The sequence below is a fragment of the Panthera pardus genome, unplaced genomic scaffold (genome assembly GCF_024362965.1).
Source record: "Panthera pardus isolate Hobbes unplaced genomic scaffold, ASM2436296v1 HiC_scaffold_10, whole genome shotgun sequence".
Taxonomy (NCBI): Eukaryota; Metazoa; Chordata; class Mammalia; order Carnivora; family Felidae; genus Panthera; species Panthera pardus.
The window spans coordinates 66,291,593-66,307,929 of record NW_026526655.1 but is presented as its reverse complement, the minus strand read 5'-3'; the positions used below and the strand labels follow the sequence as shown (position 1 = coordinate 66,307,929).

The 16,337-nt window shown below is 35.2% G+C and overlaps 1 protein-coding gene across 5 annotated transcripts in view; it reads right to left on the bottom strand.

Annotated features, from left to right (window-relative positions):
- LOC109272337 (sodium channel protein type 1 subunit alpha) overlaps positions 1-16,337 on the bottom strand; it is a 148,373-nt gene that overhangs the window by 34,818 nt on the left and 97,218 nt on the right. For all 5 annotated transcript variants that reach the window (XM_053908040.1, XM_053908038.1, XM_053908048.1 and 2 more), the window contains exons 16-17: positions 15,340-15,696; positions 13,538-14,020 (exon numbers count right to left, since the gene is read on the bottom strand). In XM_053908040.1, coding sequence (XP_053764015.1) covers positions 13,538-14,020; positions 15,340-15,696 — 840 coding nt within the window. The remainder of the gene's footprint in view (positions 1-13,537; positions 14,021-15,339; positions 15,697-16,337) is intronic.

Sequence of the window (16,337 nt, the reverse complement as noted above, 5' to 3'; positions counted from 1 at the left end):
AACAACCTCATCTTTATACCCCTCTCCTGGATCAGACCATAGTAGTGGGAAGAAAGCCCCTAACAATGGGGGTTCAACCTCTCACTTTCTGTATGGTTTTGCCCAAATAATTCCCTGGGCCAGTCTCTTACACGTAAAATGAAGGAATGATCTCTAAAGTTCTTGTTGTATTGTTCTACCACTCTGTAGTCTTTTAGGAGTTGAAATGATACAAGAGAGATGTGATACTGAAAATGATAAGAAGGCAATGCAGAGAGAAACCTGGACTCAGGGAGAGATACGCAGTAAGTGCTCAGGGTGGGTATGGCTGCTTTGTGCATAGATGAGTCATAGGTGCTGGGTCTGTGTCTAGAAAAATCCCATGATCATCTCTGGGCGAGGATGGGAGAAGCAAAAATAAATGCTACTCCCACCTTGGAAACAGAGAAACCATTCACATGTAACTGGGCTTTTAAGTTAGCTTCTGTACTAGTCCTATGTGCAATATTCATGTAATCACTAAACATTTATTGGGAGATACTATATTCTCAGATTTGAGTTAAGTTTCTGTCTCCTAGAACCCCTTCATCAGCATAGTGAATTATTGCATTATTTATCTGTTTTTGTTTCTTTTCCTTTGCTACTTTGTCCCCCTTTTTATTGGCCAAAGTGAAAAGTACAAAGTATTTTATTGTTACTTTAATATTAATTTATTAAAATTAAGGTTAAAGATTCTTGAGGTTCATTTCAGTTATGTTTTTTTCTTCTGTCAATTATCCTTGTCTTTTGCCTGTTTTTCTACCAGAGTGTTTGTGCTCTTACCAGATTGCAATTGCACTTTATAAATAGAAAATCATTTGAGTTTCCTTAACATGTAATTTTTCCCATTTGTATTAGTTTTCTACTACTGTGTAACAAATTTCCACAAATTTAGCAGCTTCAAACAATACCAATTTATTATCTCACAGTTTCTCTAGGTCAGAAGTCTGGTCCCACATAGCTGGATTCTGTGCTCAGGGTCTCACTGGGACAAGCTAAGGTGTTGACTGGGAATGCAGGTCTCATCTGAGGTTCAAGATCTACCAAACTTATGGGCTATGGGCAGAGTTCATATCCTTGCGGTTTTAAGGCTGAAATTCCTGCTGTCCTGCTAGCTCATGGCCTTGAACCATTCTGTAAGTGGAGGCCACCACACTTCCTTGCCACATAGGCCCCCATAGTCAGTTTTTCTTCCAAGCCACCCAGAGCATCTCTCTCTCCCCAGAGCATCTCTCTCTCCCTCAATTACTCTTACATGACCAGTGGGAGAAAACTGCTCTTAAAGGGTTCATTTGATTAGGTCAGGTACACCAGGATAATCTCCCTTTGGCTATAAACATAACATAATCACAGGAGTGGTACCTCATCATAATCAGATTTCAACTGCACTCATAGGCTGGGGATTACCCAAGGGCAAGAGTCTTCGGGGTCATCTTAGGATCTTGCCAACCATGCCAAACTCTGTGTGTTTTATTAGTTTTCTTTTCTAAGAACCACTGCTATACTAATATCATCTGCTACACTGATAATTAATTAATTTCTCTACTTATATTCCCTTCATTTTGCTTAAATTCTAATTTCTCAAAGTAAGTTTTTGGTCACGTTCTTTCATTCTTTCTTGATCATTCTTGTCATCATTAAGACATTCAATGACTACTTGGTCCTATCCCACAGATTCTGATGGAGAATGTTCTTATTCTCCAAACAGCTATTTATGTATTTTATGTGCTCCTTAACTCAATATTTGTGTAGGAGGGAATTTCTTAATTTTCAAGTTGTTAGAATTTTTTCTATCATTTTACTATTAATTTGTAGTTTAACTGTATTGTGATTAGATGATAACTCTATATGATATCTTCTATTGTGAATTTATTGAGGTTTACTTTGCTATCTAGTATATTGTTAATTAATATAAATATATACACGAGCACTTGAAAATAAGAAGTCTCAAAAAAAAAGAAAATATGAAAACCCTGCCTAAGTAAATTTTGAGATAATGTATACATTCAAGATATATTTACTTTTATTACTTATATTATTCAAATTATCCGTGTCCCTATTTAATTTTTCTTTGTTTTATCATAGGCTAAGAGAATGGTATTAAAACTCTCACAACCATTTTTATATATCTTTATCAATATATTCTTGTATTTTTCATTGTTGAAATCAGTTGTTGGTTTTGAGTTCTTTATTTCATTGGAGTAATAACACAATTACTCAAAAATAGAAGGAAATGATTTTTAGATGATGGCAAGAATCCATCTCTAATAAAATACTAAAAAATTGGGTAACAGCAAAAATGAGTGCAACTGATTTTTCCTTTTTTTGTTTTTAAATTCAAATTTAATTTTGTTTTGAAATTCACCATTAAAATAATAAAGCATTAGGTTCTTACAGTTTTTGAGATTAATAGATGATTTAAAAAAATCTATTTTCGTGTTTATTAAGCCATTAATCAACCTTTGATTTAACTGATTTCTCAATGAGCTCATTTATTTGAAAATATGTATATTTTCACACATGATTCTCAAGCTAAATTCTGCATTGACCTATATCGTTCATGTATTTTTGGCAGGCTGACTTCATAAGTGAGCCGAGAGAATGCAGGGGCCATATCGTATCTGAAGCATCCACTTTGTTTTTTACACCAGGGCATTCAATAACCACTTAATAACTATAACACTGATGGTAAGAGCATTTTCCCTCCTCAATGGATTGATGCAACATTTCTTGCTTTTTAAAAATGTTCTCTACTATAGCAAATGATTTTGACCTTGAGGGTGAAGCAAAACAAAGCACAGCAAATAAAATACTCCACAATATTTTTTAAGAGTAAATGATTAAATGTTTTTTTTCTTGTTCCCTGACTTGATATTAGGATGTTTATGATCTTATTTTAGACTTGGTTTGTTACAGGGAGCTCATTTATAGGGTTTAAAAGGAGTTCAATTTATAATAAGTGATAAATTTATTAAAATATAAATCTGGAATTTACGGGTCAAAGGACATGAAATATGTGTATGTATATATACATATATTTTTATTTTTGAAAAAATACTTATTTTTTTTTTTAATTTTTTTTTTTAATGTTTATTTTTGAGACAGAGAGAGACAGAGCATGAATGGGGGAGGGGCAGAGAGAGAGAGAGACACAGAATGGGAAGCAGGCTCCAGGCTCTGAGCCATCAGCCCAGAGCCTGACGCGGGGCTCGAACTCACGAGCCCCGAGATCGTGACCTGAGCCAAAGTCAGACGCTCAACCGACTGAGCCACCCAGGCGCCCCGAAAAAATACTTATTTTTAAGCTAGGTATGTACTGTTTTAAAGATGGGCATTTTACTGTTGTTATATATACTTATATGTACTTAAATATCTATACATATATATCTTAAATCATACAGAAATGAGATGCTCTACAACGTCAAAAATATTAGTATTAATATTTCATTGTGTACACTGTGCATATTAAAAATTTAAATGACCTCTATTAAAGACTCTCAACAAAGCAACAATATCAAAGAAAAATACACTGTCCTGAGATTTAGCATTTCCACAGAGAAGCTGGAAAAGTCAAATATTAGTCCATTAATTCCCACATCATCCCTAAAACCCAGATGATTTCTTCATCCAGCTGTATATTTGAAGGACAGTCTTCAGTGCATTTTTCATATTTACTAATTATTAACTTGTTCTTATCAATTGTGAAATCCAGTGTTAGTCAAATTTTTCACCAAGGTAGAGGGGAAGGTCGAGGAATATAGCTCTAGTGTACTCTGAATTCTGCTTTAAAGTATGTCAAACATGGACTTTGTATTGATGATTAGATATAAGGTAACAAAAGAAATAGAACATCTCATCATATATTGGACCGACATAAAATTTTTGCAATACAAATAAGTTAGAAACAAACAAAGTCTGCAAAATTGCACTTATAATTCCCAAGTTAAAAGTCAAAGTTGTAAATCAAATGAGTAATTTCCATTGTTAAATTCATTTTGCTGAAATGGGCATAGAGTCTCTAGTGTTCTTTTGACATTAATTTTTAATGATGAATGATAACATTTAACAAATATTTAATAAGTGTCTACTTGCGGGAGGAACTGTATAACTATAATTAAAGGGTTAAGAGTTCTGTTTTGAGCCAGGCAGGCTTGGGTTTGAATCGCAGTTACTGGTTTTACGGACTTTTGGCAATTATCTTCACCTCATTAAGCTTTAGCTTCTAATTTGTAAAATGGTCCTTACATCACATGGTTGCTATAAGGACTGAACAAGATAACACATGGAAAATGCTTGGCGTGTGCTTGCCTGATAAATGGTAATAATTTTCATAATAGTATTATATAGTTTATAATATTTGTAATTGCTAACACTTGACCTTTCCAACTACCAAAAAATTAGTCTATGCACAACAAGATTAGGGCCTGAAGAATGAAATAGTGACTATAATAGTCCTAGTACCTGCCCTCATGGGTTCAATCAGATGGAAGATACAGAGAAGCAAACAACTGTCACACACGGTAATTGGATTCGTGTAGAGGATCTTGAGAGCACCACCTAATTCAGTCTAAGAAGGTTACAATAGAAGGAAATAACACTTGGGACAGAAGGATGAGTTGGATGGGGGTGGGGCAGGTGAAGAGGTGGGGGTAAGAGAGTATTCTAGACAGAGAGAACAGGCATAAGGATCAGAACCTGATAGAGCATGGGGAGTTTTAGGAAACAAAAGAGCAGTGTACTTGGATGGGGAGGGAAGGAGGGTACTACTATGTGAGGCTGGAAAGGTCACTAATAGTCATTTTTTGCAGGGATTCATAGGCCATGTTAAGTAGTATAGACTGTAAGCAAGGGGCAGCTTCTGAAAGTTTAGAAAGAGGGGAGACCTTTGACCAGGTTTACCTCCTAGAAGGATGACTTATTATGTGGATACTAGATGAGTGAGGAGGAATATTCGTGGGGGTTGCAGCAGTTAAAGCTGAGAGATGATGGAGGTCTGACATTGTACAGAGCTGGTGGGGATGTGTAGTAGACAAAGAAACATAGAGTTGACACCACCTGGTAAACACTTCGATGTAAGCAAGAGGGAGTTTGTGTATCCACTGGCTGGAATAGTTGCCGTCTCATAAAGATCATGGCCCTGGGAAACTATAGCTCAGGATAAGGAAATAGTCAAGAGCTGAAAGGACATCCTCAACCAATGTCCAGATGGGACTCTCCAAAGTGTTTCCTGAGCATCTGTCAGATAATTATATGAGATTCTGAGTATATTCTTTTCTCCTCCTTCTCTCCTTCCTGCCACCTCCCCAGAGAGGAGAAGCTGCATCCAAAAGCAAACTGCTTCCTTAATTTGACTTAGGAAGAAGAGTCTTGCTTGATTTATTCTATCTGTATACTTTCAGAATATATAACTGATAAAAATGTATGTATTCATGAAAAGCATAATTAACTTATAAAATGCCAATTAACACTGATGCAGCACCTCATTTGTGCCAGGTTCTGTGCTTGTTACTAGAAGTACAAAGATATATACGACCACAGTTATTCTCAAGCTGCTCACAAGATTAGTAAGTAGGACAGACAGATACACAACAGAGAAATAGAGTATAATACACACATTTCATGTTATGCAGCTAGCAATTATATTTGGGGGGAATTGAGAGGGTTTTCCAGAATTAAGAGTTGCCTGATATAGTGAGCAACAAAGCAACAACATGTCTTTATTGAGTCGATACATGGACAAAGTCATGAATCTCAATTCAAAGATCATTTTGTTTTGTTAGATTTTGCAGAGAGTGGCAAGAAGAAGATAATTTCTAGCAAGAAATTATAGAGTCAAAAGACATAAACTTCATGGAACGATGTGACTAGGACTGGGCTGAGTCCTGGGGAATTGGACAGAAGAAATGAATCTCATCAAGATGGTGCAATTGCCTACGATATATTCAAGACTGCCTTTTCCCCGTCCATGGCAATGTGTTTCAGATGGTAATTCTAGTAATACAGATGAAATAATAGGATGGGAAGCCGGAGGTCATGATTGGAGATGGATTTAGAAGATAAAATCCACAGGATTTGGCAGTAAATTTGATGAGGGGTTTCAAATTAGAGAAGTTGAGAATGAATCTAGATTTCTCATAAGCAATTTGAGAGCTTATATGATTGGGAGGAAAGTAGCATGGATTTTTTGGAAGCCAGGGAGTGACAGAGCTTAAAGAATTAGGAAATATTGGGGCACCTGGGTGGCTCAGTCGGTAAGCGTCTGACTTCAGCTCAGGTCATGATCTCATGGTTCGTGAGCTCGAGACCCGCATCGGGCTCTGTGCTGACAGCTCAGAGCCTGGAGCCTGCTTCAGATTCTGTGTCTCCCTCTCTCTCTGCTCCTCCCCCACTCACACTCTGTCTCTCTCTCAAAAATAAATAAACATTAAAAAAAATTAAAAAAAAAAGAATTAGGAAATACTGCAGACAAACAGGTGAGATAGGGTCACTGAACTTGGCAATTAACAGAACATCAATGGTTTCTGACAGAGAGAAAGTTAGGGAAAAAAACAGAAAGGGGATGTTTGAAGGTGACTAAGCAGTGGAAAATGGGAAAATGGTGAGTATAATCTAATCTATTTTTCAAGAAGATTGGCAATGAATTTAAGGAAAAAAACTTAAGAGATGAGATCAAAGGGACACTTAAAATTTACATGATTTTATTTTATTTAAGAGCAGGAATCTTGTCCATTTATCTAAGTTTGTGGTAAGGTCTTCTAAAGGAGAAACTGTAATACAGGATGGAGGCAACAGTTGCTACATCAGAGACCATGAGGATTTGTGAAGAGACTGTACAGAAAGAAAAGTTGGTGGCATACGCATCTATCTTGCAGAGATTCCTAATATCCCCAGATATTTTGTGTGATGCTTTCCTATGAGAAACATTATGTTATCATGGTGTTCATGAATTTGGATACTTGTAACAATCTTGGTACCTATCCCTTTTGATTCAAGATTAACCAGAGACTTCCTATTTCCTTATTTAACATTTTTACTGGACACCTTCTATAGGCTAGGCACTATGCTAAATGTGGGCTATACTTTGGTAAAAGACACGGATTAATCCCTGCTCTCAGGTACATTTAAAAAAGGATCATTTGCCATGTAAGGTGTTCACTGTAGACTTTTCTGTGTTAGTACAAATTTAATCTGCTGAGCAGTATATGCTGAGGTTGGAAATTGTCACATGTTCTTTAACCCAAGTACAGTAAAGGTAAAAGTATTAAATGAACGAATATCAGCAAAGCTGCAAATAAGTTTTATTTTAACACAGATAGTATAAACGAGAGGGCAAATGGAAGTCTAGAAGTAAATATTCATTACCCATTTACTCATTCATTTAATAAACATTTTGTATATGCTATGGCCATAAGGTGACTAAGACCTGGTTAGTGTTTCTCCTATTCTCAAAGATTTCATAATCTAATGGTGCAATCATAAAAGTGCTTCCTAATGATTTTAAGCCTTAAACTCAGGAGCATGTCTTCCTAAAATACAACGTGAAGTAACCATAGCCTAAGAGAATAAGTGCCCTGTAATTAGAATTAGAGTTCCACAGGTCAGTGTGAGATGCAGCAGCAGATTGGTCTAACATGCAGGCCATTCCAGAAGAAAGAGGATCCTCCAGGACTGAGGGAGAGGACTCAGGCACTTGTGGCTGTGCCATTAACCTATGCCCAGTGAAGAGGTTTGGTAGCTAAGACCAACTCTATAATGGACATCTATTCTTAGTTCTTTAATAAACAATACCATTCACTTTAAAGAAATGCCAAAGAAATTATTTTTTTCAGGCACTGTTAAGGAGATTTAGTATAATGGTTAAGAACATGGACTGTGTTGCCAGCTGCCTGGATTCTAGCCTGGGATCAGTCCTTACTATTTGTGTGACATTGGCAAGCTACTTAAACTCTTTGCATTCAATTTCCTTATCTGTAAGATTAGACTAATAATACCTATCTCCTGGTATGAAGCATTGGGGGAGACAACACATTGTAAAACCCTACAAACAGTGTTTTCCGACGGTGAGCACTCAACATATGATATCTGTTATTAACATGACCTGAATTACAAAGATCCATATGTCATTTTTACTCATTCTGGGGCTCACTCATTGCAAAAACAAGTGTACTTTTTCCCTAACTAGCTTAGAATACATTGTTTTTATTCCAAAAAGTAGAAGTTTAATAACTCGATTCATTTAAAAGGTATTTATGAGAGAATTATGGTATAATTGTGCCTTGGCACCTTATGTTTTTGAGCACTTTTAACTTCAGAATAGCCTTTAGATTCTCATAATATTCCTATAAGTGCTATTGGACAGTTGTCCTCCTTTTACAAATTAGGAAATGGGACAATACAGGGTTAGTGATTTGCCCACAGTAGACGTAAGGCCACCAGACTTTTAGTCTAGTATTTAAACAAATCAACCAAAACTCAAAAAGTTCCTGAGCACACACTTGTGCCCAACATTGCAGTAGGTGCCTCAGAAGACTAAAATTATATAAAATACAATCCATAACCAAAGAATCTTACTTTCTAATTGGAGAGATATCATCTTATATTGTCTTTTGCACAGTCTCAGCAGTTTTGCCCAGTTTTTAAAGCTCTTTGAAATCTGTCCAAGCCACCACCTTTATTATTAGTTTTCAGTGGAAACCCATATTTCTAGCTGATCCATTATTCTTACTACTGCATGAGTCAAGAAACATTATGAGGTTTTAATTTTTTTAATGTTTTATTTATTTTTGAGAGAGAGACAGAGTATAAGTGGGGGAGGAGAAGAGAGAGAGAGGGAGACACAGAATCTGAAGCAGGATCCAGGCTCTAAGCTGTCAGCACAGAGCCTGATGCAGGGCTCGAACTCGTGAATCGCGAGATCATGACATAGCAGAAGTTGGACAGTTAACTGACTGCGCCACCCAGGTGCCTCGAAACATTATAAGGGTTTAAAAACAATTCTTTAGGTTATTTGAATGTACTTTGTAGGTTGAAGTCTGCTGGGATTTACAGAATGATGAATGTGACCCATGCTATGCCTTTTCTGCATTTGGGAACAAACATGGGACAAGTATAGACAGATAGCCCATAGATTTGTCCTGGAATGGGTGGGGGTCAGTTGTGTATAAGTGTGCATCTTAAGGGGGAGGCAAAGCAAATACAGGCCTCCATTTTACATGTCCCTTAATATGGAGTCTGTTTTCGTTTTCCTGGAAATTGAGGCAGGCAGTAGCCTCATCTCCTGTGATTTTATATTCCAGAAATACTAAACTATTATTGTTTCCAAACACATCCTGTTGGTTCATGTCTCTAGGTTTCTGTATATTTATTTTTTCTGGCTGGAATGCTCTTTAGAAAAAAGGTTTCTTACGTTTTTTAAGGAGTCTACCATATCAAGAATTTAATGAGAAATTTAAAAATTAAACAGATAATACAAAATCTATCACTTTCCCCAGATAAACACGTAAAGAAATTTATTACTGAGGGCAGAAGGCAAACAATACAAAAGGACTAACAGTGGAGTATGTTACTAGTACTTCTTACAAGAAAATACTGGGAACAGTTGGGAATGTTACTGGTAATAGTAATAATGACAATTTATTGAATACTTACAATTTGCCAGGCATTATGTTAACTGCTTCACATTTATAGCCTCATTTAATAGTCCACAGAAAGTAGGAAGTAGGTGATATTATCCTCATTTTTGAGATAAGAAAATTGAGGATTAGATAGTCAGGTAAGGTCACATGGTATGTGGCTAAAATGGAATTATACAACACAGTGTCTGGCTCTAGAGCATAATCAATTACCAACACCTTTATAATTGTGGGCCTCACATGTCTACAGACAAGTGCTTAGAAAATGGTAATAAACAATGGGCATTTGTAATTTTAACTCATGCCATTAATAGAATTTCAATAATGATCCATTGTAGATAAGGCTCATTATTGAAATTAAGGAAGGGAAACATTAACATATTCAAATGGAACAGGTAACAGAGACCATGGCCAGTAACATTTTGAGTCAATGAGGTATTTCCCAACATGGAAATTCATATTTAAAGGTTGAAAGTCATCTTTCTAAAATCCAAATATATATACAGTTGACCCTTGAACAATGCAGGGGTTAAGGGGGCTGATCTCCTGTGCAGTTGAAAATCTGCATATAACTTTTGGCTCCTCCAAAACTTAACCATTAATAGCCTACTGTGACCAGAAGCCTTACTGATAACATAAACAGTTGATTAACACATATTTTGTATATATATTATATACTGTATTCTTATAATAAGGCTAGAGAAAAGAAAATGTTATTAGATAATCATAAGGAGGAGAAAATACATTTATAGTACTGTACTGTATTTATAAAAAAAAAAATCAGTGTGCAAATGGGCCCATGCAGTTCAAACCATGTGGTTCGAGGGTCAACTATATATGTGTGTACATATGTATATATGTATTTGCATATATGTATATATGATAATTACCATATAATATTATAATTACTATGCACATATGCAAAGCTACGGCTCCTTTGTATCCTCTATTACTAGTACACTCCCTGGCACATGGTAACTGGTGAGTAAGTGAAGGTAGGCAAAAGAACAAAGACTAAAACAGAAAGAACCAAAAGGATAAGGTTACTTTAATACAGTATAAACTGCATTCCTAATTTAGAGTAAAGAAACTTCATCTTTTGAGGCATCTGCTATCAGTTTAATTCCACTAAAAGAACATCTTCTAAATTGTGCCTTCCTTTGAAGAGAATACAGCATAAGACTAAGGAAGCAATGAAGAAAAATAATTTTAATTGAGTTTATTTATGACCAAGAAGAAAAAAACAAATGGTGAAGGCAAGTGCCAGGAACTTTGTGACGATGTGGTAATTTATAAAAGAATATTTACAGAAAGCCAGTTGAAAAATGAATGAAATAAACTGAAATGTAACAGATGATGAACAGAAGGTTCAGTATTTAATATAAATATTCAGCTGGATGAGATACAACTGTGTTTCAATAGCAATTCTTGTGAAAAGGATGAGGGAAAATTACTTTCCTAGAAGCCCAATATAAATTGACAAGGCAAATGTCCGATAAAGATAAAAGCGACAGGATCTAATACAGCATTAGATTGAATCAAGAGAAAAATGGCGTCTGGATCATGGGAAATAAAACTGTATTTTCAGGTGTGCTTTCATAAGAACAAGTGTGATAATGAGAATCCTTCAAAATGGTTCCATTAAAAAGAGTTGGAAAGAGATGGAAAAGTTTAATCTGAGTGCCTGCTTTGTGCCAAACATGTTCAAACATGTCACAAATATAAAAGGAGAGACAAGAATGCATGTAAGTAGTTATAACAAAATCTTACAATACTTTGTAATATGTGTAAGCCTAGAACATGAGTTGTTCATTGCATAAACTCTGTGCCTTCTGTCTCTGGAAACCAAAAAAAGAAGCCATCCATTCTACCCGGGGTCCAGCAGTTTTCATGCCCACTGCTTTCATTAAACATTTTTTTAATGTTTATTTATTCATTTATTGTTTTAATTTTCTTCTTTATATATTTGTCATTCTCAAATTCTTTACAATGGAAATGAATTGTTTTTATAATAAAAAAGAATGCAATCCAAGTAATTTAAAAAGGCTCTTAAAGACTAATTCCCAAATTATCCAAAACCCCATGTAGCAGCCTGAGCCTTATTCCCTTTCTGAATGAAGCTTGATTATATCACTGTATTCAAAAGTCCAGGGTCCCCCAAAGGCTGGGCCAAACCAGGCACTAATGAATTTGCTATTTTCTAAAAATACAGCGAAATGAAGACAGACTCTAGTAGTGAGCATTATATGTTAAATACTCTGATCATCAATAATACAATTAATTCAATTAAAAGGATACTTAATAACATAAGAATAAATGGGGTTTAAACTAAGTCCCTCTCTGTCTAAGTTTCATTCAGGTCTCAGCTTAACAATTATTTACATTTAGTTTAAACTAATTTACTGTTATCATTTTTATTAATGTCATCAATTTCTCTGATTCACTTTCACACATTCAAGGGGAATCAACGACACTAATTTTCCAACCTATAATTTGTTCGTTTTTTTCTTTTCTTTTTTTTTTAATATGAAATTTATTGTCAAATTGGTTTCCATACAACACCCAGTGCTCATCCCGAAAGGTGCCCTCCTCAATACCCATCACCTACCCTGCCCTCCCTCCTACCCCCCATCAACTGATTTCAAAGAGCTAAAACAGTTTAAGAATTCTGAACTTTAGGCACTACAGCCATGGACCTAATGCTTGCACTTTGATTAGAAAAGCAGTGCATTTAAGTTCAGTATAGGCTGCAAAAGCTTAATTTATCAGATTTCCTAAAACACGCAATGTGCAATGGTATCATCTATTCTGTTTAATTACAGTTAAAAAAATTACTGGTACAATAAACTGTTTTATCAGTTCCTACTGGATCATGACTTAAATTTGAGAAATACTGTATTAAATTATCTCTAAAGTTTCTACTACCCTTACATTTAAATTTTCAATTAATGCAACGATAATCCAAGATATGAAATGACACAGAGTATGCAGAAATAGAACTGCCTCCAGTGGTTCAGTGGATAGTCACTTTTTTATAAAAAGATCGGTTTTTCTGTGAACTAGCTCTGAACAATACAAACAAAAACAGTATAAATAATGTAAAATTTTTGCAGCAAAATTATTTGTTATGGATGGTCTTTATAATAAGTTTCATTTTTTCCTAAAGTTTCTTTCTTTTTTTTTTTTTTAACGTTTATTTATTTATTTATTTTTGAGACAGAGGGAGACAGAGCATGAACGGGGGAGGGTCAGAGAGAGGGAGACACAGAATCTGAAACAGTTTCCAGGCTCTGAGCTGTCAGCACAGAGCCCGACACGGGGCTCGAACTCACGGACCACGAGATCATGACCTGAGCCGAAGTCGGCCACTTAACCGACTGAGCCACCCAGCCGCCCCTTAAAGTTTCTTTCTTAATTCAGCAGATAGCATGTAATAGCTATTAGTCTTCATTAAATATTAAATGTAAACCTAAAGTTTCAAGCCAAAAAAAATCAGACTAGAAAAAATACTGCCAAATTTAACAGTACCTTAGAACCAATTTTACAAAAATAAAGGCCATTAAAAGAAATCAGCTTCCATTGGTTCTTTAGCAAAAGCCAAATATTTAATGAAACTGAGATACTACTCAAATTAAAATCCTGAAAAAAACTACACAATGTTTTACAAAAATGAGCTATCATTTTTTTTTCCTGAATTCATTTCCATGGACATGTGAGATGAAATGAGGATCTACCTACCATTCTATCTCTGCACTCTTTCTCTCCTCATCTCATTACACAAATATGATTTACCCAAGGCAATAATATACAAGTATATATTTACATACAGGCAATAATACATGCATGTACATATAAATTTATACCTACCCACACATATAAAATCTTACCTCTTTGCTTTCTTCCAGATCTGATTCACTACTGAAGTCCTCTGTGTTTAAATTTTCAAAGTCAGACTCTCCTACAGCAATTGGTACAGTCACGGTAAGACTGGGATTGTTTATGAATGACATGTAATCGCTTTCATCAATAATGTATTTTTCAACACTGCTGCCGGTTCCTATTCCACTTGTGGTTCCATTCACATCTTTAATATAGTCAAGATCTTTTCCAATTTCTGTTGTATGATTGGACATACAACTGTCTTTCTTATTGTTTAGATCATCAAGTGGTTTAATTTCATCTAAAATCTTTTGTTTTCTGACAAAGGATTGTTGAATAAATTCATATATTTTTCTCTTCACATAAGCTATTCCTTTGTGCATCCTGTCCACAGCTATTTGGAGGTTGTTCATTTCATTATCATCATCTGTGGCTGCAAGATTGTCTGCACTAAATGAGCTCAGAAGCAAGGCCAGAAAGAGGTTCAGGACCTTAAAAATAACACAAACATGATTATAATTTCACCCCAATGTAAAGAGCAGATTGAGATCACTTATTCCTCTAAGTGTAGAGGAAACTGTAAGTTCTAACAGCTAGATTAGAAAGAAGCACCATAGAATAGTGATTAGAAGTTGGGTAATCTGAATTTGTTATCTGGCTCAGTAGCTACTGCACTCTACATCCTTGGGCAAAGACATGATTTCTATTGGTCTCACATTCTCCCACATATAGAACAAAGATGATGAATGAGTTAACCTAAGGTTTAGCTATGTTTAAACTTGTATGATTATAAGAAAACAGATTGATATATGTACTATGCACAAGTTCTAACCTTAAAAATCATTAGTGTTTGCAATTATACACTGAAATACATTCTATAGTTTCCCTAATGATAAACAGAGATATTGAGTTGGATATTAATTAAAAAAATAATCATTATGATCCAGAATGAGAATAAGTATCTTAACACAGGTATTGACACTTATTTTCTTAACCCATTATTTCTCATGCTCCACTATTGATTAATTAGAAGAACCATTTATAAATAATTTCCAATACTTCCATAAGACTGATACTTTATATATATATACTTTATCTATCTATCTATGCATCTATCTATCTATCTATCTATATATCTTTCGGAATATATTAAAATTTTCTATACCTTAAAAAGTAATTAACGTTTCAAACTTAGAGAGAAGAATTGATCAGTTATTCCATTTGAGTAATCTCAGGCATCATTAGCCAATCCTTATTTTGACCTAGCACCACTAGAGAATTGATTAACCTAGGTTGGCTAATGCATCTGCCATATGACATAGAGTGATTGAACGGTATATGCCACAAAGGGGCAAGGAAATGGTAAAATCACTATGAACACTTAAAGACTCCACTCTTTAGTCCTATACTGGCAAGTAACATTAGGCTTTCTTTAAAAATTTTTTTCAGATTTCTCCCTCTTCTCTGAATTTGAAAAATGTTCCCAATATATCCTTCTAGGCATGTCTTCAATATGATACTCTATTAAAATTCATATAACAAATGTGATGAAATGATTGACAAAGTGGATTTGAATATAAAAACTATAGGGTCACTGCTATATTACTGTGTTGTGAAAGTGAGACATATCTATCTATATCTATATCTATATCTATATCTATATCTATATCTATATCTATACATCTATATTTATCTCCAAGGCAAGAGACTTTACAAATTATTAATCATAGTTTTTGCTTGGGCAAAATGGTCACTATCCTATTATGCTCTTAATCTATTTCTGAAATATGTATCTTAAATGGGTACATACCACCAGGTTTCCAATAACCATAACCATCATGAAGACAGTAAGGCACATGGCTTGACCAGCAACCTCCATACAGTCCCACATGGTTTCTATCCACTCTCCACAGAGCACGCGGAACACTATTAGGAAGGAGTGGAAAAAGTCATTCATGTGCCAGCGTGGAAGCTGACAGTTGGTGGAGATCTTGCAGACACAATCTTTGTAGCTTTTACCAAAGAGCTGCATGCCAACAACAGCAAAAATGAAGACGATGATGGCCAACACCAAGGTGAGGTTACCCAGAGCCCCCACTGAGTTGCCAATGATCTTTATTAGCATATTTAATGTTGGCCAAGATTTTGCCAACTTGAAAACTCGGAGCTGGAAAATAAAAAAAAAATTATATAATTATTATTATGATCTTTAAAAGCATTGCATATACTGAGGTTTACCAAGAAATGATGATTAATATAGAATCTCTTACATCTGCCCTGCCCTTGAAACTTCTCAGGCTCATTGTTAATTTTTGGACCTTCTAGGAAGAATTTAGTTCTTCCATATTTTAACCATGTAGATCATCTTCCCTAAGAGTCAATTTCTGAAGATTACTTGGGGCCAACTGTCCATAATTTGTTTTGTGAATGTGGTTCGAAGGCATACCAGGCCCAACACTAATATTAACATCTGATTCACAATAATCTGTTGAAAAGATATTCATTTTGCCAATCAAATGCAAAGCAACATCATACTGAGGTCCTGCTATAGGTGGAGAAAAATGTTTATTATTCATTAATGCTCCTTTAGGGTACTGACCTAGCTGTGCCTGCATTTAAAAATTTGGAGTATTTCCCATACCTATAATTCTTCCCCTGATTTGCAGGGACATATATGTAAACCAATGAGCATGTTAAGTAATCCTACAGATTTTTTTCCCTCTCATTTAGAGAAGAAGCATATTATCCAGAGGTAGAATTAGGAATCTTCTGCATGCCCAACTGTGTCTGATCACCATTTACCACTAC